General features: G+C 37.3%; 1 protein-coding gene and 1 pseudogene across 3 annotated transcripts; both read left to right on the forward strand.

Annotated features, from left to right (window-relative positions):
* The first annotated feature begins 741 nt into the window (after positions 1–741).
* Positions 742–26331, forward strand: LOC126971317 (gamma-tubulin complex component 3 homolog). Of its 3 annotated transcripts, none has more exons than XM_050817536.1 (18): positions 742–1106; positions 1399–1565; positions 1651–1764; positions 2415–2565; positions 4893–5075; positions 6628–6710; positions 8223–8340; positions 9224–9355; positions 12218–12308; positions 12900–13075; positions 14011–14212; positions 15545–15684; positions 17515–17721; positions 18107–18324; positions 20142–20283; positions 22030–22144; positions 24381–24555; positions 26100–26331. In XM_050817536.1, exons 1-18 carry the CDS (start codon positions 1037–1039, stop codon positions 26130–26132), a joined length of 2517 nt encoding a protein of 838 aa, XP_050673493.1. In that variant the 5' UTR covers positions 742–1036; the 3' UTR covers positions 26133–26331. The 3 variants fall into 3 exon arrangements, with proteins under 3 accessions (XP_050673493.1, XP_050673494.1, XP_050673495.1); XM_050817537.1 differs by lacking the exon at positions 742–1106 and adding an exon at positions 1299–1319; XM_050817538.1 differs by lacking the exons at positions 742–1106; positions 1399–1565 and having other exon boundaries at positions 2404–2565.
* Positions 19139–19218, forward strand: LOC126971513 (U2 spliceosomal RNA; annotated as a pseudogene).
* Positions 26332–27696: the final 1365 nt, after the last annotated feature.

Consider the following 27696-nt stretch of genomic DNA (forward strand, 5'->3'; position numbering starts at 1 on the left):
ACTTGTAAATAATGCAGTAAGACCACAGACGTAAGTAAGACAACACTTTAATAGTATTGGAACCTCTTAAAAAGAAACATATTATATATATATATTATGATTTAGTACCACACCTTAAGCAATTATGCTAACCTTATTATGACATCTTGTTATTAGGGCTTGGTTTGATAGTCTATATTATTTAGAACGACCCATTTTTTCAACACCGTGAAGTTTATATTTTGGTATTGCTTGTTTTCTTCCACATCATGCAACGTTATAACAATGCAAAAATCCTACATGTTAATAATGTAATACTTATTTGTAAAGATTAATTTTACTCCTCTTAATCCTTCAATAGTAAGTAAGAAAACAAATCCTAGTCTTCATAATATATATGGTCAATATTATATGTATTGTGTATGTTTAGAAGTTATTCCCAACTCTATTGACGTATCCATAATTATATTAACCTATAAATTTATAGTTTTATTTGCATGACGAAGCTGTCTTGACATAGTGTGCAAATAGAAGATTAACGTTATTGATTAACTACTTGTATTATCATAAATTTTGAATTGTGAAAGCTGACGGCTTTGTTGCCAATGCTCTTTATAAATTCAATAAATTATATGTAGAATTGTCAAATGTCAATTGAAAGACAAAAAGAGGAGTGTTTAAATTATCTTTGGCAGGTTTACCGGAAATATATTCTTTTGAGTTTGGACATTATTTTGAAATTTCATTTTGCCTGGTTGTTGCAGCTTGTTTAATTTGAAAATATACTACGTACGCTACGTCGATTTTAAATTTTAATTACTCAAAACTTCGACATTAAAAATAATGGTATTAAATATTCTTGGCAAACAGTGTTTCATTATAGAGTTAAATACATTTTAGTGGTATTAAATGTAGCTTCTTAATTTTTAACGTTGTATTGGATCATCTCTTCCGTTCTCTAAATCTGTTTGAAAGTAATATCATGTTTATATGACTTTAATTATCAGTTACGTATATAATACCTACCAAACAAATATTTTGTTGAAATTTGTACGCAATGGATGGCCCTCATAGCAGCGTTGCTACACTTTTACACAAATTATGTATAATTTTGTCATCAAGCCCAGGTTTGTTATTTCTTTTTTCAAAAATATTTCGACATTCTTTTGATCTTAACAATAACGGATGTCTAAGCATAATTTTTTTGCTAGGGCTGATTGTTTATAAGAAGAATATGCGTTATATATTATTCAAATAAACTATAATAAAGTTATTGTATTTCTTATCAATGTTTAATATACAAAGTTATTTCAAAGATATTTTATCGAATTTTAGAATAGGTTTAGTTTCCACTTTATTATTTTTTGTATACTTTTATGTTGTTAATTAATGTTTTTTTTTAATTGTATCTCTTTTCAGATGAGGCTTTTGAATTGGCATTGTCATCAATATCATCATATTGTGAAAAGAATACAAATTTTCAAGATGAGAGATTACTTTGTCAAAAGATTCATACTCGCTTAGCAAGTGTAAGTGCTAGAGATGCTGACAAGTTTAATGAGTCCTATGCTAAACTAAAAAATTCTGTAAGTGTTAAGCATATTAATTAAGGGATATTAGATGGATTTATTTTAAGTTTTTGAATATATCATATAAATTTTTCATTTACAGTTTGTGATTAAACAGAGAGTTGCGGTTTTGTCTCTTTTATTGGCATTGTCAGAATCTACTAACCAGACAGAGTCTACTCAACAGCTGTTTCCAATACCAAATCTTAATGTTGCTGTAAGTTAAATAAAGCAATCTTGTTAAATAATACAAAATAAAATATATTTCTTTACTTTATTGTTTACTAACTGACAAGACAGATGTGTTTGAGTCAAAAACAAAATTTTGGGATTAAAACTCAAAATAAGTTTGTATGGATTAGTTACATATTATCTAGTTGAGACTTATAAATAACTTAAAAATACTGTAATGAACTTATCTATTCTTATGGTGGAATTGGTTTTATAGTCTAAAACTTGTTAATTACAACTATCACTTACATACTACAAAAATAAAATTGATTTATTGAAATATAATAATAAGTCTAACGCTTCTAGTGTGTAATCTACTTAATATAGTAGACAACACACTAGAAGCTAAAACATTATATGGTGGGTCCTATGTATAATGTTCTTGACATTTGACATTAAAGTTTGCCATATTTTATAATGCCTTTGTAACACTTCTAAAATATCTGATGGCTTAGAATTATTTTAAAACTTTAGTTACTGTCAAAATGCCTCCCAATTTGGATACTTTCAAGTAACTAGATGCACACAATGATAATACACTTGCTCCTTTTTATTGTAATAACAATGATAGTAAATCAGTTTTAATAAGTATTAAATATTAATTAAAATATTATATTTCATTAAGTTTCTGTACAGAATTCAGCCATTGCTTTATCTGGAGCCACAACCTCAAGCAAAAGTACAATAGGATCTAGTTGGGGCACTAGTTCATCAAAACAACAGGGATCAAACCAAAGTCTGCCAACCAACAGCAATAGTAACATGGCATTAGCTCTGCAATCAGGCGGTAAGTTGTTTCAACCATATTTTAACTTCTATATGATATTAAATGAATAGGTGTCATCAATGAACAAACTTAAATTTAGTATTTTTTTTTTACATAACATTGGCAAATGGGCAAGAGCCTCATAGGATGGGGAGTGGTGAGGCATCCACCCATGGACATTCACAACAACACATGTCAAAAGAAGTGTTGCAGGCTTTCAAGGCCTAGGAGTATGCTCTTTTCTTGAAGGTTCTTAAGTTGTATAGGTGGGAAAACAGCAGCCGGTGATTAATCCCACAATTTAGCTGTGTGAGCCAAGAAATTTTTTGCAAAACTTGCAGTTTTGGAATACCAGACGTCAACATGATGCGGATGGTATTTTGTACGTTGACTGCTGGAATCAACCCGAACAGCTCCTATGAGCACACCAATATGCACGGAGAACCTACATCTCTACAAAGTATTATTATGATAAAGACATACATTGATTCTTTAATAAAGTATTCTAAGTAGACGAATGTTTTAAATTATGACTGAATTTTTAAACTATTTTTTAGTAACTGTTAAATCACATATTTAAAAGGTGCCTTTAGCTTGATTACGATTGTACAGCTATGTTACAAGCTTCTAGAATCTAGGGAATGTTGTCTTTTTTATTGTTTTGGACTGTTTAGTATGTTTGTAATAGTTATATTGCAATAAGTTATGTTAAATTATTTATTAAATGTATTTTTTTATGACCTGCTGATGCTAATTCTTCTATTTTAATTTTTTGTCTGTTTGTTGTTATCTTAGTCAAAACTGTCTTGAAAGATCTTCATGTAGGTGATATATCTTCAAATTGAGCATAATTATATACACATATTACATGAGGTGTTCCTGTGCTTATATAAAACTAAAGATAAGTATTCCTATGCCGTATAATTTATACTTACTTAAAGTACTGATAACTGAAGAAAATTAATAATATGATATTTTGTAGATTTCTGCTGATTTTGCGTACTTGCTATCTTTTTTATCTTATATTTGGGTGAAAGGGCTTATGTGCTTAGTAGATTTTTGAATTAAAAAAAAAAATATTTGTAATTTTATCCTACCTACATACAGCTACCACGCCAATATGTAGGAACGCTATGTCATAGAACTTAAGTTAGTTAGTTTAGCTGGGCTGTTTGTTGGTGATTGGAGTATTTGTGCCCGTTGTTTGGCCACACTGCTGCACTCCATAAGCACGTGTTCTGGCGTTTACTCTGTCTCCATGCATCCTCTGCACAAGGGACTGTCTGTTACACCTATGATAGACAGATGCTTGACAAGTCAAGGGACAGTGACAGGTGTTGTACGTATATTGTCCCTGTGTAGTCTCATCAGGTTGCGGGCGAACCTCTTTGGGGGCACCGGAACCGCACTCTTTGTTTGCCTGCAACCTTTGCTGTTTTTCCTTTCTGTTAGGTGGGATTGTTGCGTTTTTTCTCACAGCCATTTTTTAATTTGGGCCTGGGGTATGGGTAGCAGTGGCTCCGGTACATATGCTACAGCTTAGGATCCCCTTTTGGCTAATTCATCTGCGTTGTCATTGCCTAGTGAGTTTCTGTGTCCTTTGATCCATTGCGGAGTGACTCTGTTCTGGTTTGCGATGTATAAGGACAGATGTTATGGTGTTGTTCTGTAGCGCCTGAAGTACAGATGCACTGTCTGAGATTATCTTTATGTTGAGGTCTCTGATTTCTCTGGCTGCTACCGTCTCAGCTGCTCTAGTGATTTCAATACATTCTACTTATTTAGGTCGTACGAGAAGACTCTGGCTCCAGTGCCGTGTATGGGTCCATAGAACTATTAACGTAGCGGTACTAAGAACAACCGCCATTTACTGCGCCTGTTCGAATCCCTCGTCCAATATGTACGCGTTGGCTTAAGCCAAAGAAGAATAACTTCTTACGCACTTCTTCTTATGTCTAACACAAATATCTCCCTCGTGCTATTTTACGTTCGTAGAAAAAGCTTGTAATAAGGAAGGTATTAAATTCAACCAATGAAAACATTATTGTACTCGTACCACATCAGATTTAAATAACGTGCAATTTAATATCATTAAATTGTTTTTATACAATTGGAGAGTTTTTTTTTTAAATTTGAAATTATATATTGAAATTTATTTAATTTTCATCCATCGGTTGTAGTTCAGTAGACATATGAGTTACTAGATAGGCTTGGTAACGGAAGTATGATACAAATGGACTAGTTTACCAGCGAACGCACCGTTGTCGAACATTGATAATTTTTGTGTGAAAATGTTATTACCAGAAGTGAAAGTGAAGAGCGAAGACCACTTAAAATCAATGTTACAGATCGAGCAAGTGAACGCACATGTGTGAGGGATGCAGTTCTGGCTGCAACAGGTGTTAAAACTCGCACATCTTCCTCTTGGCCTAGATCCGTTCGAATACTGTACTCTCGTATCTCACATCTTGGGCCCCTTCACGATAAACTGAAAGAGTTTATTGATCCCTCATCAGGTGTGATGCCGCAAGGTGAGTAATTAATATTTATTAATGATTTTATCAGCAATACTTTACACTGACACGGATTATTTCAAAATGAATGTGGTCCCATAGATAACGTTTTATACCAGTGGAAGGCTCCTTTGCACTGGAGGCTGGCTAGATTATGGGTACCTTTTTCTGCCGTGAAGCACTAATGTGTAAGTATTATTGTGTTTCGGTGTGAAGGGCACCGTAGCTAGTGAAATTACTGGGCAAATGAGACTTAACATTTTATGTCTTAAGGTGACGAGCGCAATTGGAGTGCCACTCAGAATTTTTGGGGTTTTCAAGAATCCTGAACAGGACTGCATTGTAATGGGCAGGGCGTATCAATTACCTTCAGCCGAACGGCCTGCTCGTCTCGAACCTTATTTTCATAAAAGACATACACAGCAACAAAGTAATTTTTGAAGTAACTGGCCTTCCAGCTAACCACCGAAGGCTACTGAGTAGTAGTAGTTACTATATGGTATCAATCAAAACGGAATATTGAAAAATGACAGAAACGATGGCGTCTCTAAAGTCCTATACTTAAAATTTACTAGCGTATACGACTTGACAGCCTGACCATGCGTTACAAATTTTGATTGGTCAATGTGTGCTAGGTTAATATTAAAAATACTAAGGAAGTAATTCCAAGCGTGGTTGACTGTTTAAGACTTGTCAATTAAAATCGGTTACGTTACTGTAACCGATATATATATAGATTCACTTTCCTTTTCTATCTTGCTGTATCTCCGTTGGAGATGTTCTGTGAGATGTGCCAAATAAGTTTGATGCGCCCATTCTTGTCAGGTCTGAGGCATTCTTTTTGGAATGGGTAGTTTTTGACTTTCAATAAGTGATGTCACATCCTATTTTGAATAAAAATATTTGAATTTGAATTTAATTACCATCTAACTTGATACGCATGTCATTAACAATCTCTTTCACCGCACTCTTTCTTCCTCCGCACGACACGCCACAAACTAGGATATCATCCCCATCATATGGACGTGTGGAATTCCTCCACAGTGCGGTTTTCAAGGAGCTTTCTTTCACGTACTACAAGGCTGTGGAATGAGCTTCATTGTGCGGTGATTCCGGGACGATACGATGTGTGTGCTGTGTGTGTCTCTTGTGATTTCTCTCGTGTTGTGACAAGAATGTGGATAGCGGTGATCACTTAACACCAAGTAACCCGTATGCTCGTTTTCCTCCTTTTCCATAAAAAAAATAATTCAAATAAATCAATGTTATACTGAGTGACCAAGTCGCCGATCAGACGTATTGTTCGATTGGTAGGAACTTTCTCCGCATTTCTGGTGCGCGTCACGGGCCTTAGCTATCGACTCCGTCGTATCACGGGGGATACGACTTGGTAACCAACTAACTTGCGATTTGATTTCCGGAGGTTCACTTTCTCTGCCTATTTCTCCAGGATTGATTGTACATATATGGATTTGTATACAATTAAGTACTTATCTACCACTAGGGGGCACTGGTGATTGAAAATTTAAGCATAGATTGGTCTAAATTCGTTTCATCTTTATATGTTTAGGTCTGATGGGTGAAGGACTCGTAGCTGCTGTCAGAGATGAACTTACAGAATACTACAGGAGTGTTGCATTATTACAATCACAGGTTTGTGATCATTATGTATTTATATGTGAAAAGTGACGAGCAGGACACACTTGATGGTAAGTTCAACGCATTACGATGCGGTGTCGCTCAGGATTCCAGATTGAACCAAAAATTCTGAGTGGCATCGCATTTGCGCGCATCACTTAAAGACAGCTACGTCGCGCTGACGAGAATCTTCGGTCGACCTCGTCGGTCCGGTGTACTTTGACGCGGTATAGCGATAAATTAGTGCATTCAGTGCGACGCAGACCGAGCTACCTATGCCGACCGTACGCGTGTGCGTTTCATCGTTAAAAAAAATCATGTTCGGGCAATTTCGAATGTGCCTTTTTTTGTACGTGCCCTTAACGCGTGCGTTAGAAAGGGAAGCACGCGCTGTGATAGATGTTTTCGCGTCGGGTGGATTTCCGTGCCACAAAGTATTCAACAACGAGATAGCGGACAAAGAAAAGTTATAGCATTGCAGTTTATTGAAGATATAGAAACGTTACAAAAGTTTGGAATATCTAAATGATAACCTTTACACATATAAAGTATACCGGAACGACGCAAATATCTTCAAACGTTTAAAGCAACAACGACTGAACTAAATGACAATATTGGCGTTGCGGTCGTTAACACATTCAAGTATTGAAAGCGTCAAACGAAAGTTGAATAGAAAGACGAAGATGAAAGTTGAAGATGATAAAGCACAGCGTAGACTTAAGTCATTATCAACAAAACGCTCTATAAAGCATATATTCGGCCGCGAGTATTGATGTCAAAACTGTCGGGTGCATCCCAGTCTCAGTCAAAGACATATTCAAATAGGCTTAAACTAATTGCTTTTGAATCGTCATTATAACTATTTAATTTAAATAACTGAATCTACGATATGTTCGGAAAAACTGGACCTGGACTGTGACATTCAAAATATACCTTTCTAAAAGGCTGACAACGCTCCTGTAATTCCTCTGGTGTTGCAAGAGAATGTGGGCGGCGGTGATCTTAAACATCAGGTACTCTTGTTTGTCGTGTTCCATATAAAACCGCCTCTACTTAAACCAATGAGTATTTTACAATATCTGTATTATGCTGACATAAAAGATTAGTTTATAAGGTGCTGCTTCCAACATATTATGAGTTTAAAAAGCGTTTTAAATAGCTAGAATGGTGGACACAGTACCTTATTAACGTTCCAAAGAGCTGATTCATGTATATTTATTCATTTATAACAAATAATAATGAAAAATTTATGAAAAAATTAGATTGATCTGATAAATGCCGCTGAATTCAATAGGACTACATTGTATAGAACACAAACTAAAATCTAATCTGTTTGTTAATTTTATGTGATATTTGGATTTACTATGTATTAAATATACAATTTTTTTCTAACACAATTAGATTATTAGTTTACTAACAGTAAATCAAAGTTGTCCGAAAATAAACGTTTATTTTATTTATTTATTTGTATACCATCGAAAGTATGAATGTGATTTTTTAATTATAGCTAATAATGCATGGTTGTAGGTCTGTGAAAGCGATGGCGGTGGTGGAACTCTCCGACGTGTTTCTGTGTGGGCACAGGAACCGCTGCATAGGCTGACCTGGCTTGCCAACATAGCACACGCTGCGCAGCATAAGAAAGGTAAAACTTTGTTTTCTAATCGCCGTATCGTCGGCAAAGCAAGCTTGCGAGACGATAACTGTGCGAAATTTAACACGTGACGTGTTGCACAAGATATCCAACGGCAGCGTCGATTTGTAGGGTTCCGTAGTCAAATGGCAAAAAACGGAACCCTTATATTATATTCGTCATATATGTCGATAAATCTACAAAGTTTGAACGAAATCTAGCCGTTTAAAGTGAGTCAAAATCGCGCCCAAAGAAGTCGGTTACAAACATACAAGTGAAGCTAATATAAAGCGTGTAAAAAACAATAAATTTTCGCGGTTCCTCGCGGTTTGTCGGAGTTGGCACCGACTAGTTTCTGACCATTCGGAGGTCCTTCATCGGAGTGAATGAGTTCTACATTAGCGAAACGGGACGCTATATAAAGACTAGACTCTCAGATCACATCCGAAATATTCTAAAATGGATAGCAACACCTCGGCGGTGGCAGCTCAACTCAGACATCTCACATTAGTTTTTTTCCACATTATCAAACAATTCATATTGCAGCGTCAAAATAACATTCATTACTCACTTCACGGCATCGGTTCAATTGATAATTCCCGTATTTATAGAATTTTAGTTCCTTTTTATTTTTTGTACAGTTTTTTTGGCACCCGAAATTCCATTCTATAATTTTGACAAACTCAAACAAGCCAGTATAATCGGAAAAAATTTAAACCAATAGCAGCAGTTGCCGTGAAATTTTTCCCGAACCGATGCGACTTCGGGATCTTCAAGAAACTTGGATACCTTAAAGGCCGGCAACGCATATAGCATCTCTTAACACCAGTTGTTGCCGATGTCCGTGGGCCTGTTGCCTGTTTGCCGCCCTCTTATATAAATAAATATGTTCAAGGTGGTGAACTAGCCTCATGTGTGCACCGATTTGTTCATCACGGCGACGAACGAGTGTCAGCACTTGCCAGACGTTTGCTGACTTCGCTATTGTATCCGCTGCTACTCATGCTAACTAGATGGCTTCTGCACGGTATAGTATACTCTTTAAATGTGCTTTATATCTAACTTAGATAGTTTATACGTCTCTTGCTGCTAGACGACCGATGAAAACAGGCCAGGTTTATTACTTAAGTGTGCGTGATAAGCTACGTCTTACAATGGCGATTTGTATGTTTTTTTTATGACATAGGAGGACAAACGAGCGAACGGGTCACCTGGTGTTAAGTAATCACCGCCGCCCACATTATCTTGCAATATCAGAGGAATCACAGGAGCGTTGCCGGCCTTTAAGAAAGGTGTGCGCGCTTTTTTTAAAGGTACCCATATCGTAACATCCGGAAACACCGCACAAGGAAACTCCTTCCACAGCTATGTAGTACGTGGAAGAAAGCTCCTTGAAAACCGCACTGTGGAGGACAGCCACACATCCAGATGGTGGGTATGATATCCTCACTTGTGGCGTGTCGAGCGAAGGTTGAATTTGGCGGCAGGAATGAGGTTAACGGAACACTCCCCGTGATAAATGCGAGACAAACAATGAAGCGACATCTCTACGCAACGCCAAGTGATCTAGCCGTTCACAGAGCTCTGGGTCCCTGACAATTCGAGCTGCTCTGCATTGCACGCGGTTAAATGGATCGATATGATACTGGGGTGCGCCAGACCAGAGATGACAGCAATACTCCATGTGTGGCCGGACCTGCGCTTTGTAGAGCGCTAGAATGTGGGCCGGCTTGAAGTATTGCCGTGCTCTATTAATGACGACCAGCTTCTTTGAAGCCAATTTGGCTTTGCCCTCCAGATGGCCATGGAATTGGCAATCGATCAAAATTTCGAGACCCAGTATTTCGATGCTAGGCGAGGCTTTAAGTTGTCCAAGAGCGGTATACGTCAAATGGTTTGTTTTTGTGGTATACTCGCAAACTTGAGTCTTCTGGGGGTTAAATTTGACAAGGTTCAATTTACCCCATCACGCGACCTTCTCAAGAGAGGACTCGATAGAAGACACAAGTTTCTCCCGGCACTGGTCGACGATTTCCCGAGAGAGACCTGCATGGCCCGTGTATACGGCATCACCAGTGCTGTCGTCTGCATAGCAATGTATGTTGGAGGTGTTCAACATATCATTGATATGCAGAAGTATCAGCGTGGGAGATAGCACACAGCCTTGGGGCATTCAAAGCGTTCACGGGCTTTGGGTTCGATCAATAACCGTCGACAACGACCTGTATGCTGCGCCCAGTGAGGCAGCTGGAAGTGCACTTGCATAAGCTCTCGGGAAGCCCAAATGATTGAAGTTTTGAGAGGAGGGTCTTGTGCCATACACGCTCAAAGGCGTTCGCTATATCCAGGCTAACTGCCAGGCCTTCCCCCTTTCTTTCAATAGCCGCAGCCCATCTATGTGTTAGGTATACCAGAAGGTCGCTTGCCGACCGACCATGGCGAAAGCCGTACCGCCTGTCGCTGATCAACTGGTGACCCTCTAGGTATAGCAAGAGCTGGCAGTTAGATATGCTCTCCATGATTTTGGAGAGCAGGGAGGTAATAGCAAAGGCCTGTAGTTTGCCGGATCTGAACTGTCTCCTTTTTTAGATCTACTCCTTTTGAATACGAGTGCCGGAATAAACGCGTTAGCACCGGCTTCAGCTCAGGGGCACACGTTCTAAGCACGATTGGAGAAATGCCATCCGGCCCGCTCGACTTCGTGACGTCCAACGAAAATAGAGCTCGCCGAACAGTTTTCAGTCTGAACTGTACTTCAGGCATAGAGCTCTGACACCGCGGGATGGTCGGCGGTTTTTCCGTTGTCGTCAAGAGTCGAGTTGGAGGCGAAAAGAGCGCACAGTAGATCGGCTTTCTCTTTTTCCGTATGGGCCAGGGTGTCATTCCTCATGTGCAACGGCGGCAGGGACGGTTGTTGGTGTGCGACCACGTACCAAAAGACTCATTGTTGGTAGTACTCATCTGGTCAAGATCGCTGGAATACGTTGGATGAGAGCAGCACAGGACCGATCGTCATGGAAATCTTTGGGGAGGCCCTTTTTGATAATGATGTGTGTGCATTGCTTTAAATAGAGGTCAACTGTAAAACTCAATTTATTTTGACGTCTTTACAAGTGTCGCAATCCATCTAGACGTATGATCTGTGATTATATATATATACTACTTAATGATATTTATAAAACTGTTTAACTGCTTGTTCCACTTTTAAATTTTATATTATAATATTAACATTTATAGTAACCATAATATATATTAACACTTATTTATTATTAATAACCTCATATTTTATGATTTTTCCGTCGTAAAGATCTTTTAACGTTCAATTTTTTTATTTTTTTTTATTTATATTTTTTTTTAAGAGTTAAATACAAAAATTTTATCTATACTGCCTTTATTTATTTATATTCATAGACTTATATTCATAATTATAATTTGTAAATTACTAGTCGCTGCTACTCCCAGACTCAATAATGTTAGGGCTACTGAAAACCAGTGCTACATTGGCCCCACGCCATTGCAGCTTTTTACTGAGTTAGCTCCATTTGGTGACATTCACTGCCGCACAGTACCTTTTTCGTTTTAAGCTTTAAATTGTATTATTTAATTATTTAATTTGTTTTATTTGTTAGTTCTAAGAAATTATTACTTATTTTGGTTTGTATCATTTTAATAATTGTGTGGTGGTGGTTTTTGTTATCAATAAATTTTTATTCTATTCTATATATATATATTAATTATACTGTTGCACCATTATGACCATAGTTAATTTTTTTATAGTATTTAATTTGTTTCAAATTTATATAAATCTTTAATTATGTATTTCTTCTGGATTGATCTTATTATTTTAAAGGTAAAGTTGGAAATAAATAAATCAGTTAATATTTTGCAGGTGAAATAGACGACCCATTTAATGAGTTTTTCATTGAAAGTAGAAGTGGAGTTCCCATAGATAGAATGTGGCATGATAAATATAGAGTAAGGTGAGAATCCATTTTATAATTTATTATATTTTATAAACTTGTATGTTATAATAAAACCATTATTTTTGTAGTTCTACGAAATAAGTCAATTTATCATTGGATGATTTTCTAATTACTATTATTAAAATTTCCCCATGAATTAAATCTAAATTTAACTTTATGTGGATAAAATTAAGCTTAATGATGTTAAATAATACCTATTTTCATACTGTTTATTTCAGTATGATTTGCAAAAGTTCGAAAAATATTGACTCTAAACAATTTTTTTTTACATCTTAATGTTATTAATTTATATAAAATAAAAGTTGTGTGGTAAAGGTACGGTAACCATAATTAAAAGTACTATTAACATAAATTACTCTAATGATACTCCTGGAAATAGGGTTTTAGCCAACAGGTTTTTTTATGAAGTAAATATTTTATGTAATAAGTATTTTATCTTAAAACAAGGTTGCTTTTCAGGCTTATGTCATATTTTTCGAAAGGATGGTAAATTATTACTTATATAAGTGTAATTTCAAATATCGCTCATTTAATAGTATAAATGATTAGTTTTTTTTTTCTTTTTAAATTTGGTTTATTGTATTGAAGGGATTGGATGGTGCCATCATTCATGTGCCGCGAGCAAGCCGTGCAGATCCTGGCGACGGGCAAGAGCGTGGTGTTCATGCGGGAGGCGTGCGCCGACCTTCCAGAACATTCTGCGGACGGCACGCCAGACCACGCCCACCACTTGACCTGCCTACTGACTGCGCACGATCGAAATGGTACCACCGCTCACGAATATTATGCAAAATTAGAAAATTCAAAATAGTACCTGGTGCCAGAGACACTAAAATTTGATTCAATAGATTTGTTGTAAGGGATAATTAAAAATGCAGAATATTCAATATATTCTTTACACTTGCATTCTATTTGGGAAATGTGGTGTTTGGATAGGGTACTGGAACTTAAAACTTTTGGGAATCAGTTAACTCCAAATGAACGGAAAAGTGCTTCCGAACTTAAAATTTGAATAATAATAAAACAAAAAATATATAATGCTTACAATATATTTTTATTTTTACCTGTGGACTGTATAACCGTTCGATGTTTAGAATGGGCTCCATGACAGTATTATACAGTCAAAGAATATATATATTATGATCTTAAGAAAATAAATTTAATGGAAACATTCTAAAAAATTCTCAGTTTTCATTATTTTTGCAAATAAAAGTTTATCGAAACTAATAAATCCAAAATCTGTTATCATGCCTATAGGGCCATTATGAACTTCTATGTAACTTCTATTAATGTTTCCGTACACACCCTTATATTAAACACATTGGTATCATCTGTTTCCATCACAATGCGACTTTAGTTTTTTATAGCCTCGAGGGGTTTTCAAGTTAACTTATTGTACTTTTATCTTTTGACTTAATTTTTTTGTTAAAGCTTTTTCTCACGATATTGTCTGCGTGGAATTTAACATATGGTGTCCAAAGAGAATCGTGAAATGTATAGATTAGAAAAAAATACAATTTTCATTTAATTTCACTTGTTTACTTATAGAAAAATAAACCATTGGGACGCTACATGATTGTAACCAAAGTTTTAGAGCTGATAGCAAATATCTTAAAATGTCAATAACGTTGTTTTCCGATATCTTTCTTCTACTCTTACTCCACATTTTTTTTTTCTCTCAATTTCAATTGTTTACTAGGTGTTGATGATGATGAGTCCCAAGCGTGGTGGGAAGCCAGCGGTCTTCGCGAGGGTCTGGAGCTTGCCCACGCGGCCGCCTCGCAGCGTCTACTGGCAGCCCTCACCACAACCCATCACCTGCTCGACCACCTGGTAGCACACAAGAGATACTTGCTTCTTGCACAAGGAGATTTCGTACATCACCTGATGACTTTATTACAGTGAGTTAATTCATATTATTTACAACCCAATAGGGGAAAAACTTAGTAAAAAGAAGAACTAAAAATAATTGCCACACTACAATAATTCTTTAATTTGGGACTTGTTCTCTCTACTACCCCAGACTAACGGTAAATGCTTTATAAACGTCAAGACAAATAGGGACACATATGAACTTTTAGCCTTACTTTCGTTTAGTATTATCGATCCACATTACCTACCAACACAGCTTCCGCCGCCGAAAGACAGTAATTTACAGATAAATATCCCATTAATACAAAATGTTCTATTAACTAAAATAATATGCAAAAATTTGTCTATTGGGGCTTTCCATATGAAGCGATCCGATTTTTCGATTCGATTATGTTATACATATAACAATTATGTCCCCGACCTAGATGCACAATATGTTTGCGGTGCTATACGTAGTTAGCGACTTAACGGATACTGTTGACTAACTTATTTATTTATTAAAGTAATCAACAACGTACACAACAATTATTTTTACAAAATTAACCTAGGTTTTACATAAAGCCACTAAGGATTACATAAATTTTAAATTATAAAAAGAAATCATATATTAACAGAATAGACTTAAAAATGTACTGTATATACTAACAAATAAAAGATTACAATAGCGCGCGCGTGTCTGTGTGCGTGTGTGGTGTGTGTGTGGTGTGTGTGTGCGTGTGTGGTGTGTGTATGCGTGTGTGGTGTGTGTGTGTGCGTGTGTGTTTGTGTGTGTTGCGTTACCTATTATTATTATTTTTTACGATGATGTTTTATTATTTCTGTTTTTAACTTAATTTTTAATATGTGAAATACGTCAAACTCAGCGTACTGTTTATTATAAATTCGTGACAGACGCGGAATTATGGAATTTTGGGCATAATTTGTATTAGGTTTGGGAACATGTAAAATGTTATGCGCTTCTTCAAACCCTAGTACCAAGTGTTATAAGATACAATAAAATAAAATAGTGGAATTTATACTTATAACAAGGTTCCTAAAAGTTATTTCAAAACTTAACTTAAAACTTATTTTTGTATAAAAATTTATTTTATTTTTCAAACTTGATTTTTTTCAAAGTATGACCGTTTCTATTTTCTTGTCTCGGAATAGGTATTAGTGCACAGATAATCCGTGTTAGGATTCATAATGGGCCTAGAAGTCGTTTAAGAGCTAGACCAGTCACAATGCCCGCTTGCGACAGCTTACAGAAATTTTCATTAAAGAAACTATGAAATAATTAACTTTAATTACATTATTAATAGTGTTTTGTTGATAATATTTAATATAATTTTATGAGAAATGAGCTTACTATTTGATTGCAGGGATGAATTAAGTAAGCCAGCGACGTCACTGTACGTACACAATCTGACGTGTACGTTAGAAGCGGCGGTGCGGGCAACCAACGCGCAGTTCGAACCGCCGCATGTGCTAGCACGCCTACACGTCAATCTGTATCCAAATTGTAAGTTTGCTTCACAGAGTAATCTGTTTCTTCTTCCTCTTCAATAATCACACTAACTATCTACGAAGTCTTCAAATAACCTGTCTCCTTCGCTGGGATATCCAACAATATGTGTATCCTGCTGGTATATATTTTGGCTTGCTTGGAGAATACTTTCGTTCTTTTGTTCATTAGGGCTTTTGCTAGTATTTTAGGGTGATTGTCTGTTCTAGTTTTGTGTTAAGGCACACAATTTCGTTATCTCATCCTTGACTGTTGGTATTCCGAGGTCATGGTGTAATAGTTAATTTGCTACAAATCATGGAGCATTGGCTATTAAGTAAGCGTAATGTTTTATTCTGAAATCGTTGAATTATTTCAATATTTGAGTGTGATGCGGCACCCCATAGCTCTATACCCAGATGGGTTTAAGAATTGCCTTGTAAAGCAGTACCTTGTTTTCAAGTGAAAGCTGTGACTTAATAAGCCAATGCAGTTTGCTTAGTTTGATGCGTAATTGTTTCCTTTTAGTGAAGATGTGTTTTTTCCATTTGGGACGTTTGTCTAGGTTGTAGGCCAAGATAACGCACATGCTCCGCTTGAGGGACTGTTACATTATTTAATTTAACGGCAGGACATATAGCTCTTTTAAGGGTAAAAATCACATTCACTGATTTCGAATCGTTAGCCTTGATTCTCCAATTTCTGAGCTAGGATGATATCTCATTCAGACCACTTTGCAGATAGTAGGATGCAACCGTTGGAACATTGTGTGAACCCATAATGGCGGTATCATCGGCGAAAGTGCCAGTTGTTACATATTCAGGAGTAGGTAAATCTGAAGTATAGAGCAAGTAAGGTGTATGCCCGAGCATACTTCCCTGTGGGACACCGGCTTTGATGCTATGTAAGTTTGATAAAGCTTCGCCACTTTGTACGAAAAAATGTCTGTCTTCAATGAATTACTGGAGAACTTTATAGATGGAATCAGGAAAGGAAGTTTCAATTTTGTAGAGGAGACCCGAGGACGTGCCATACTCGGTCGATGGCTTGAGATATGTCAAGGAAAGTTTGTATGTTTTGTCTTCAAGATATTTCATATTTTTTCAGTTAACCTGTGAACTTGGTCGTCTGTGACATGTTTGATGTTATTGATCCCAAATTGGTGGTCTGGGATAAGTTTCTTATCCTTTATAATAGGATGTATATGTTGTAGGAGCAGAGATTCAAAAATTTTTGAAGGTATCGGCAGGAGACTTATTGGTCTGTAGGACTTCGTTTCTTTCGGTGGTTTGTCCGGTTCCAGGATCATTATGATTTTTGCAACTTTCCATTGACGTGGGAAGAAATGCAGTCTTACTATAGTAGTGAACAAAGAGGATGTAAATACTAATTTAGTTTAGTATTAAACATAAAGTGACCAGTGGGAGGCTCTTTTGTACAGGTTGCCGGCTAGATTATGGGTACCACAACGGTGCCTATTTCTACCGTGAAGAAGTAATGTGTAAACATTATCGTGTTCCGGTCTGAAGGGCGTAGCTAGTCAAATAACTGGGTAAATGAGACTTAAAATCTTATGTCTCAAGGTGATGAGCGCAATTGAAGTGCCGCTCAGAATTTTTGGGATTTTCAAGAATCCTGAGCGACACTGCATTGTAATTGACAGAGCGTATCAATTACCATCAGTTGAACATCCAGCACGTTTTGTCCCTTATTTTCATTAAAAAAAAAAAGGCATCATGTCCAAAGCAGCCTCCTACCGTCTTCGCCGGTGACGCATTTCTCACGCGCTCGAATCCATTCAATCAAAGAACACAGTAGTATCAATGAATGTTAATGATTGTCCGGCAGGCGACGGACGCGATGACAACGGGTGGGACGTGTTCGCGCTACAGTACCGCGTGGATGGACCTCTTGGCACGCTGTTTCCGGCCACGTGCGCCGCGCGCTACCGGGCGCTCTTCACGCAGCTGTGGCGGGTCAAGCGCATCGAGTACGCGCTACACGACGCGTGGCGCCACCACGCCATCTTGCACAAGCGACTCAAGCGCATGCCCGGTGAGTGACCCCTCACGCAACCCATTGTTGATCTAGTGATGTACGCTGTTGCAGGTACACGGTAGGTTCAAATCAAATCTAAATCACTTTATTCATGTAGGTCACGGAAATGACACATATACATGTGCATCACAAAACTCTAACGAAAGCCTAATAATATCTGCAAAATCTAGAGAAAAGTACTTATTTGCTTACGATAATTTAAAAATGTCTGCAATAGGTACTACATGATTGCTTTTTCCTCGCAAGTTGTTGTGTTGAAACAGTGCGTATGAAACTCGCGAGCTACTTGCTTACTAGACACTCGGCTGATTTACGGCAACCTGCCGCCTCTTGATATGTATTGAGCAACTTAGGTCACTTGTATCACAACATACTGTTCCAGAGGTGTGGGGCGTGATGCGGCGCGTGTCGTGCCTGCGCGCGGAGGCGCTGCGCCTGTGCGGCGCGCTGCAGGAGGCCAGCTGCGTGGGCGCCGAGGGGGCGTGGCGCGAGCTGCTGGACGCGGCGGCCAGGAGGCAGCACCTGGACCGGCTGCTGGCGCTGCACCACCACGCGCTGGACCGGCACTCCATACACGCCATGATACACCACACCACGCAGGTACACAGGACTCTATTACTTGTTACGATATAACTTTACATGTTTTAATAATATTGTCTCGCGGAGTTAGCCTGCCGAACTGATCACCTCGCGGAATTGGTTCCCCGCGGGGCTTTTTCGATTGAAGACCGACGCTTGCGGTCCGAGGAGAGACTAAAGCATCGTCGTTCGAGGCACAGGAGACATCAACTCAACGCCCGCGACTAAACACAACTGTTTCGCCGCTCGCTATACAAGTGCAACCCCGTGTGGGTTTAAATAAACCCACAATGGGGTCCGAAATTGCACCCACAACCTGTCCTTGCTGCATCTATAGCAGGCCTGTCTCTCTTCCTGTATGGAGTCTCCGTGGTTGTACCTGCAACCGGCACCTACACGACTGCAAGGCCGATGCGTGTCTCCGTCTGCTTTATCTGGGGCCTGCAACCATCTGCCACAAGCCTGTGGCCCTACTCCAAAAATCGATATTCGATATATCGTGGCAGTCGTCGTGTCGAATCCTACTCTTAGTTACATCGTATTCAATGTCGAAACGATGGTTGAACGAAAACAACATTATTCGATATTATCGGTCCTAGCCCTACTCTTAGTTGAAAATGTCAGAGACGAATATTCGAATTTGACCAATAATCAAACGTCACTTTTACGATAATCTCAACGACACCTAGGCTGTCGTTGCTACTATCGTTTCAAGTTGTAGTTGCACTTTTATTTTGATTGTGAAGTCCATTTCTTGAGTCTTTTGGTGTATATTGAATAAATAAACATATGTCAAATATTTAAACATTAATTACATATTCAACAGGTTTCAACAATCGCTTCTCGGCCTTTTGGCTAAGATCAAAGTGTAGTGTATATATTCAAAAGGATTTTTTGGACTACCAAGTAATTTAAATCGTTTTATTGATCGTTTATGCGTAGAAAGTAATGCAAATGGCCGCTTGAGAAATAGGAAGTCGACGAGAAGGGTTGAGTTACTGTTTTTTCCTTTTTTTTTTATTCGCAATTTTTGTAATATTAATTCTATTTTAAATGGTCATATTATATTCATTACATAATTTTTGAATATGTTCACTTTGTATAAATGATGTTAATTGGTGGGACAGAGTCTGGCATAGTCCTTTTTGTGTAAACTATGTTTTAACTTTTGACACTTAACAGCGACATAACACAGATAATATTAAGTTTTTCAAGGTTTGCACATAATTCATTCACACTAAGATCTTTAAAAAAATCAAAATATCAATCAATGGCTACTGCTACTGTAATAATAACTGTCGTTTCGGACATATTGTTTTATTAAATTAAATGACGTCCTATAAAAAAATTGGTGTACTTTAATAAAAACTAAATTATATCCTCATCCACTTTTATTCGTAGTGAATTTAATTTGTTCGTTGCCACTGAGTTACAACCAAACTATAGAAATAGCTTTCTTGCGCGATATTTCCAAGGCATTTAAAAAAAACGCGCACATCTTCCTATAAGTTCAGCAATACTCCTATGAATCCTTTGGTACTGAAAGCGATGAGGGTGGCGGTGATCACTTAATATCAAATAAACGAAACAATCGCTTAAGCAACCAATCAGTTGTTGTATTATTGGGTGTAAGGGAAATAATAGCTAATCCACCGCTTGCTTCGGATGAATGTAAACCAGAATCCGCAATCATTCACAACAATGCTTTTGTATTTTCAAAACACAAAATGAACTAAAACACATCCTCGTTATGAGTCATCAGGCTTAAAATCAATAGTAATTGTAATCCAAAATGGCACTTATCTTGTAATGTAAAACATTTACGATATTTTTACTAGGAATTGCAGTCCTACTTGGGTAACGTGCTAAATGAAACGCTCGCGTTGCGAAGCTTTGAGACGACCCTCCACGCAGGCATCGACGCGGAACTCGAGCGGAGGGAGATGTACGAGACATTGAAGGCGGAAAGAGCGGCTAAAGGTATGTTTATATTATTTATACGTATTGTAAATTTTATTTGTCTTAAACTGCTTTACTTACATTTTTTATGCCAATACGGGACGAGATGAGCAGGACGTTCAACTGATGGTAATTGATACACCCTGCCCATTACACTGCAGTGCCCCGCAGGATTCTTGAAAAACCCAATAACGAGCGGTACTCCAACTGCGCTCGCCACCTTGACACATAAGATGTTTAGTCTCATTTGCCCAGTAATTTCACTAGCTACGGCGCCCTTCAGACCGAAACACAGTAATGTTTACACATTACTGCTTCAAGGTAGAAATAGGCGCCGTTGTGGTACCCATAATCTAGCTGGCATCCTGTGCAAAGGAGCGTCACTGCATTGTAATGGGCAGGGCGTATCAATTACCATCAGCTGAACGTCCTGCTCGTCTCGTCCCTTATTTTCATAAAAAAAAAACTAGCTGTTATTTGTACGTTTGTTTTGTTTAACTAAAAGTTTTTTATGCTGGTCTTTGTTTGAAAGACTATGACTTCGATTAATTATTAAACTACTATTATTATCAATCAAACTTTTCATCGCATGCAGAGCTGCTCGAAATGTCGAGGATCCAGTGCTCTGTGAACGGCTCGATCACCTGGCGTTGCGTAGAGACGTCGCTTCATTGTTTGTCTTTTATCGCATTTATTACGGGGAGAGTTCCGAAGAGCTGTATCACTTGATTCCTGCCGCCGAATTCCACCTTCGCACGACACGCCATAAATTAGGATATTGTCCCATGGATGTATTCGTCCACAGTGCGGTTTTAATGGATTTTTTCTTTCTTCCACGTACGACCAAGCTGTGGGTATACCTTCAAATAAAGCGCGCAAACCTTCCCTAAGTACCGGTATTCTTATAGTGTTGCAAGAGAATGTGGGCGGCGGTGATCACTTAACACCAGCAGCCGTACTAAATAAGTGTCCTCCTTTTCCATAAAAAAAATTAGCAAAGAAAGAAAAATATGTATCTGTGCCTGTAATAAGCTATTGACATCCGGCTACATACCTTGAGGAGCCTGTAGGTATATTTCGTCCCTAAAACGCTAACACACAAAAAAATATTTCGTCTTAGATAATTTATACGTCCGGTTGTAGCCTTTTGCTGCTTGACAACCGATGAAAACAGGCCAGGTTTATTACTTTAGTGTCCGTGACAAGCTACACCTTACACTCGCGGTTTGTATGTCACTTTGTGTTAGTGTGCGTGCATTGCTCAAAATAGAGGTAACTGTAAACAATTTGTTATATTTTTAAAATGATAATACTCACTTGTGAGAGTTATTATTACACAAATTAAATTTAAAAATAAAATTTATGAACAATGCGGGACTCAAACCCGTGACCTATCGCGTTCCGTGCGAGCCCTCTTTCCACTGATCCCACCGTTCGAGTGACGTATCGTTGATAAATCTTGTATGTCTTGTTCAACTCTCAGGTTGTGGCTTCATCTACCTTCTACAGGATAGTACGCGAGAGGTCGCGGGTTCGCCCGGATCCCGTATCGTTCATATATTTTGCTTTAAAATTTTATGTGTGTAGTTAACTACCAACTTAATTTTTTTTCGACGTTTTCACAGCTGTCACAGTCATGTAAATTAAAATAACAGCTTATAAATAATCTAAGTATTTCTAATTATAATTTTTCTGTGTTACCGACAGTGATAAATTATGTGATTTATTAGTTTATGTTTATTTCAAATGTGTATTTTACAACTTTAGGTGAATATACAATAACTTCAGCTGATGAAACTTTGGACAAAGAAAAGAAAAGAATATTCCTTCAGTTCTTAGCGAGTCGCAAAGCTGATTTGAATGTATGGGCGCGGACCTACAGGTATGTTTACAATATGGAAATATTATAATTTTAAGATTCTGTGTTTCTTATTTGTATTTTTTTATTTAATCTAATAGTACCTGGACCACCGAGCCTTGCTCGGATTTTTAAGAAGGTACAGAACTTGAACAAAAAAAACTAATAGGACATCTGGATTCGAACCGGGGTCATCTACTTTCCGGATCACCCAATGTCCCATCTGAGCCATTATAGTTTCTCATTAAAACACGGACAAAACTACATTTTTTAAAATTGAAATCCATTTCTCGCCCCCGAAACTACCTGTATGCAAAATTTCGTTGGAGCCGTTATATATATATATATATATATATATACTAGTGGACCCAACAGACGTTGTCCTGTATACACGTCTTTAATTTGAAAAATCGATCCAGCCGTTAGGAGGAGTTCACTAACATACACATGAGAGAATTATATTATATCGACGGAATTGAGAATCTAAACTAATCTCAAACTCACTGGAACACACAAAAAAATTATCAAATTTGGTCCAGCCGTCTAGGATGTAGTTTAATTGTGAATCTAAACCATTCTCGAATCCACCTGAAGACACACACCAATCTCAAATTCACTGGAACACACAAAAATATCATCAAAATCGGTCCAGCCGCTTAGGAGGTAGTTCAATTGTGAATGTAAACCATCCTTGAATCCACCTGTAGACACACAGAAAGTTTCATCAAAATCGGTCCAGCCGTCTAGGAGGAGTTCAGTGACATACACACGCACACAAGAAATATATATATTAAGACAAGAATTGCACGTTTAGAGATATAAGATAGTATACAGCACAATCATGGGCAGTTAGTACAATGTCCTACTGTTAATTTCTTATGGCCAAGCAATCGGATCTCCGTTTTCCGTGCGCTTTAATTTTAATAAAATCGTTTTGATTTAGTTGTTACATGAATCAGCTACCTTAACTTTTTAGTATTTTCACATGAGAACTATTTGGGCCGATACAGTTTCTTTAAGCCGTCGGGCCAGCAGGTTAAAAATTAAAAGAAAAATACCACAATTTTACAAATTGTAATTTTAATATAATTCATAGCAATTGTGTTCCGAAATCCAAACGACTTGTTAAAAAACGTTTATGTTAAAGTTACAATGACATAAATGACTTTCTTAATGATATCTCATCTTAAGAATGGAGCGACCGCTTTCAGGTTTTTTAGATAGATAGATTTTGACGTTTACTAACGGCCGTTCCCAATATTCAGTCTATCTCTTACTTGAGATAAAAATCGTAACTATCGTTGACTTTTCCGTCCCAATAAACTTATCGACGGTAATTCACCTTATCCGTACACGCTGTCTATTATGGGACGACGTATTGCCAGCGATAGAAGTTTGTATGGAAATTGCAATTCACGCGTCCCAATATAAGGCGATAAGAATGACTTATCGGGTATATTGGGACAGCTTCAGATTATTAACAGCTAATTACTGACAGTAGAAGGGAGTAATTTATCTCTATCTGTAGATAGTAGTAGGAACGGCCGTAAGTGATAATATAGAAACCTATTTTGAAAAAAACAATATATGTCAGCTTTACGTGTTAACAAGCGCTACCAACGTCATGAACTGCCATAAGATATCCCAATTAATAATTTCATTTATTTAACTAAGTCATTACTGTGTTAGTAATGTTATTTTATATAATTATCACTGATTAGAAATAACTAATAGCATATAATATTCAGATCTTTAGTTAACTTGATTCATGTAAGTTAGTTGGCACTACAGTAGTGCCAACTAACAGTTGGTATCATCATTAAGGTAGACGGTCGTGCCCTACATAAAGCCAGAGCGCTAAGTTCTAGTATACATTACTTATTGTGTATTAAAACTTTACTATACAGTTTTATTATGTGCGTTTAAATTACCAACCCCTTCTACATATAATATGAATTTTGACTTTATAAATCTATTTAATGAGTGTACTAAGACAAATAAAACTTAAAGAAAATTTATTGAATTAGGCGTTACTTTGCGGAAATCTATAATTATACAAATGATTTAAGTTTGCTTTAGTGTTAATTCCGCCAATATTTGTTTTTAAAACAATTCGACACGTGTTTTTCCTCTACACGAGGCATCCTCAGGAAGTGTTGTCTCGCCAAAATCTGGCACGAGACTGAGTCGCGAGAAATATTGGCGGAATTAACACTAAAGAAAACTTAAATCATTTGTATAAATAAAACTTTATTTTCAGAGGCCATGTGACAACTCTTATATTAAAGCTAGCCCTGCATCAGGAAGTATCGTTGCAAACTTTAGCATTCCGTCTCGACTACAGTGACTTTTACAAGCGCGGCGACGCGAAGCTTCACGAACCACTCACCTATCAACACAAGCGACTCAGCGAAATTGGGCTGAGCTTAGCCAAGGTATATCATAATATTTACGCATCATGTTTACTGATTAAAGTGCCTTCTGTACTGTACAATACTGAGTGAGATTAATAAACGCGGTGTAAGTTTAAAATTACTTCTTCATGTCATGTAATTCTGTAGTGACAACGGTAGGTAAAGACAACGAGTTTTAAATTTGGAATAACTTTACTTCGCGTTTATTGATTAAGGTTTAGCTAATATGCCTTCTGTACTGTACAATACTGAGCAAGATGTACAATAACAGTATCTATATAGCTCAACCGAGATAATACATATTATACAGGTGTTAAAAATATCCCGTACTATATCCTTACGCGTATATTAGTATCAAGTAATGAGAACATATATAAATTTATTTTAGGAATAATCACATTAAAAAATGTAAAAAAAATGACCCTACCCAAATATATTCGTTTGGACACCTCTTCATTCATTTTATCTGCGAAAGGCACTTGGGCTGCGGGTGGGCGGCGAACGCGCATAGTTTTTTATCTTTTGTTTGATATTTGTTAAAACAACGAAACTTTTGTACTAAAAAAAAAATCATAATTATATCCACTTGCTGAGTGTCTCTCAACCATCGACCCGCTATATTCTGACGACTCGTTTGACAAGAAGCACGGAACCGTTGCTGTAGTACCGCCGTGTAAGACTTAAATATGGTATCGAAAACTGTAACGACCCGGGTTCTAATTTCCTCCTCAGTGTCGCAATTTTTGTATGTCTCGAATGGTAAAGAACTCAATACCTCGCCCGATCTGACGAGTGCCGTACTCTTTGACAACAAACATACGATATTCTAGAACAGCGCGCGAAAATGTAACGCAGCCTCGACATGTTGGAACCACATTTGCCTAAAAAACCTAGACTCATCTCCTCCTCAGCTTGGTCAGCTCCTCGCGCAGAAATCGTAAATAATTCTGCATGTTCATCGTGTCATCGGCGAACAATTCCAGTACACCCTACTCCAAGTACTGTATCAGCGCGCTGGAAAACATTGCACGATGACAACTCCTGACCGAGTGGAAGTTTAAAACGTTCTTCGTATTCCCGAAGGCGCATGAACGCGCCCGAGGCGCATGTCCATGTGAAATACTCTTCGTTCGATTGCTTGACGCAATAGAACTATCAATCACACATACACCGAAAATCATAAAATTGACGCGAGTGCAAAATTTTATCTGATCCGAAATTGACTTGACCGGTCACTTAGTGAATTTAAAGCAGTAATTCTAATTTCCGCGATTGTCGGTATTTTTTAACGCGCCCCACCCATTTCGGTTGACCCGCAGATGGCAGCTATCCGCTTTTGGACCCGGTGACGACCTAAGTTTACTTGTAGAATATATATTTAGTGGGTATTTCTTTTTCATTTTATTTTAGTAGTGTTTCCGTTTTTACTGCATATCGATGTCTGTTATAGCACAGGAATTTTTCGACACAGTGTATAATATTATAATAAATGCTGTTTTCCAGTTTTAATAATAAACCTTTTTTTTACTATTTTGCTGTAATGTTGAAATTCTCTATTGTTTCAGAGTAAACTTGTAACTCACAGTAAGAAAAAATGACAAGACTTGTATCAATCAACTGCTGGGATTTTCTGCTCAGAGTGGATTGGATTTGGATGCATGTCTCCACTGAAAAATATTTTGCACCATCCAGTTATGACTTCACAATTACACGAATAACATTTTATTTTTAATGCATGTCACCATATACTTCGGATTCGGAGGAATATATTTTTTTAATAAAATAATTAACGTGAAACTCAAATTTTATTTATTTACTTAGTTTAAGATGAGACCACTTCGGTTAATCTCGTTACTTCCCACTGCTAATAACAATGATTAGGTTGACAAACAAGCGTGAAAGATGACAGTCTGCCATGATCTCTTGGACTCTAGAGGTATCACTGAGCAATTGCCAGCCTTTTAGAAAAGTGTACGCACTTTTTACAAGGTACGTCATATATCAACTTTGAAATACCACGCTAAATATAATTTATTGCACATTTTGGTATCATGCGGAAGAAAGTTCCCTGGCAACTGCACTGGATGAAACTGCAAACACAAAGCCACATGGTATGTAAGTATTCTATATAAATTTCTAGCATTGCTGGATTTCGGCGGTAGACATTACGTCGAACAGCATTCACGGGCTTGGGCCATCAACCGTATACAACGACCTGCACGAGCAGTATTCCTTACTGGGGTACTAAATTGCTGATGATTCACTTGCAAAAAATTTAAAACCAGCAATTACTAAAAAAAGAAGTGCTTTGCTCTATACTACATAAAAAGGCTTTCGCAGTAGCCAGACACCAAGCTTTCGATGACCATCGTCTATATAGGTATACAAGAAGATCGCCTGCCGATTGTTAATTGGTGATACTCTAGGAATACCAAAAACTGGCCATTCACAATGCCTTGCCTTATAACAGAACAAGAAAGTGAAAGGCCTGTTGTTATCTGATTCCTGGCCTTGGCGTCGCCTTTTTTATGGAGTGCTAATTCCGATAAGTATCCGACTGTCTATAAAGAAGCCGGTAGCTTCGAAAGTAAACCTTCACCTTTGTAAAGGAATGGGTGAGTACTAGCAGGAAAAGACAAACTAAAAGGAAGAGTCAATTCAGATATCAAAAGCTATTGTTCGCAGTACAATCAGAGCAATATAATTGGAACAGCAAATTTATAATAGGATGCCTAAAGAGTAGTGTTAGGGAGTGAGTAGTGTTAGTAGTGCCCCAAGATTTAGGGATCACATCGCGGAAAATAGTTGTTTAAATTTTTTCAAAGAACAAGTTACGCAACGAGCAGTTGACTAATCGGAGGTTGGCGTCACATTATAATAGTATCATCTGAGTTGTAACGCATTATGAAACCACCTCAGGCTTTGTGGAATACGATACTCCACCAGTTTTATATCGTGCAGTACGCATCAGTACTAACGAATGAATGAATGAAAACTTTATTTAATAACAAAAACATACTACACAGAATTATACAAGTAAAAGAGAGAGACGGAGAGAAAAATAATAAAACACTATAATTCAGTTAATACTTTATACCTTTTCTGTATACGTAGTACTTCGTAAATTTTTATGATATACAAAATATTTTTGTATTATTATAT

This window comes from Leptidea sinapis, chromosome 23 (genome assembly GCF_905404315.1).
Source record: "Leptidea sinapis chromosome 23, ilLepSina1.1, whole genome shotgun sequence".
In the NCBI taxonomy this organism is placed as follows: Eukaryota; Metazoa; Arthropoda; class Insecta; order Lepidoptera; family Pieridae; genus Leptidea; species Leptidea sinapis.

What these genes read in the sequence shown, in the direction of transcription:
- LOC126971317 (XM_050817536.1), top strand. Translation starts at nt 1,037, where the DNA reads ATGGATGGCCCTCATAGCAGCGTTGCTACACTTTTACACAAATTATGT. An exon ending in AATTTTGTCATCAAGCCCAG is followed by an intron (nt 1,107 to 1,398) that starts GTTTGTTATTTC and finishes ATCTCTTTTCAG; the next exon opens with ATGAGGCTTTTGAATTGGCA. An exon ending in GTATGGGCGCGGACCTACAG is followed by an intron (nt 22,145 to 24,380) that starts GTATGTTTACAA and finishes CTTTATTTTCAG; the next exon opens with AGGCCATGTGACAACTCTTA.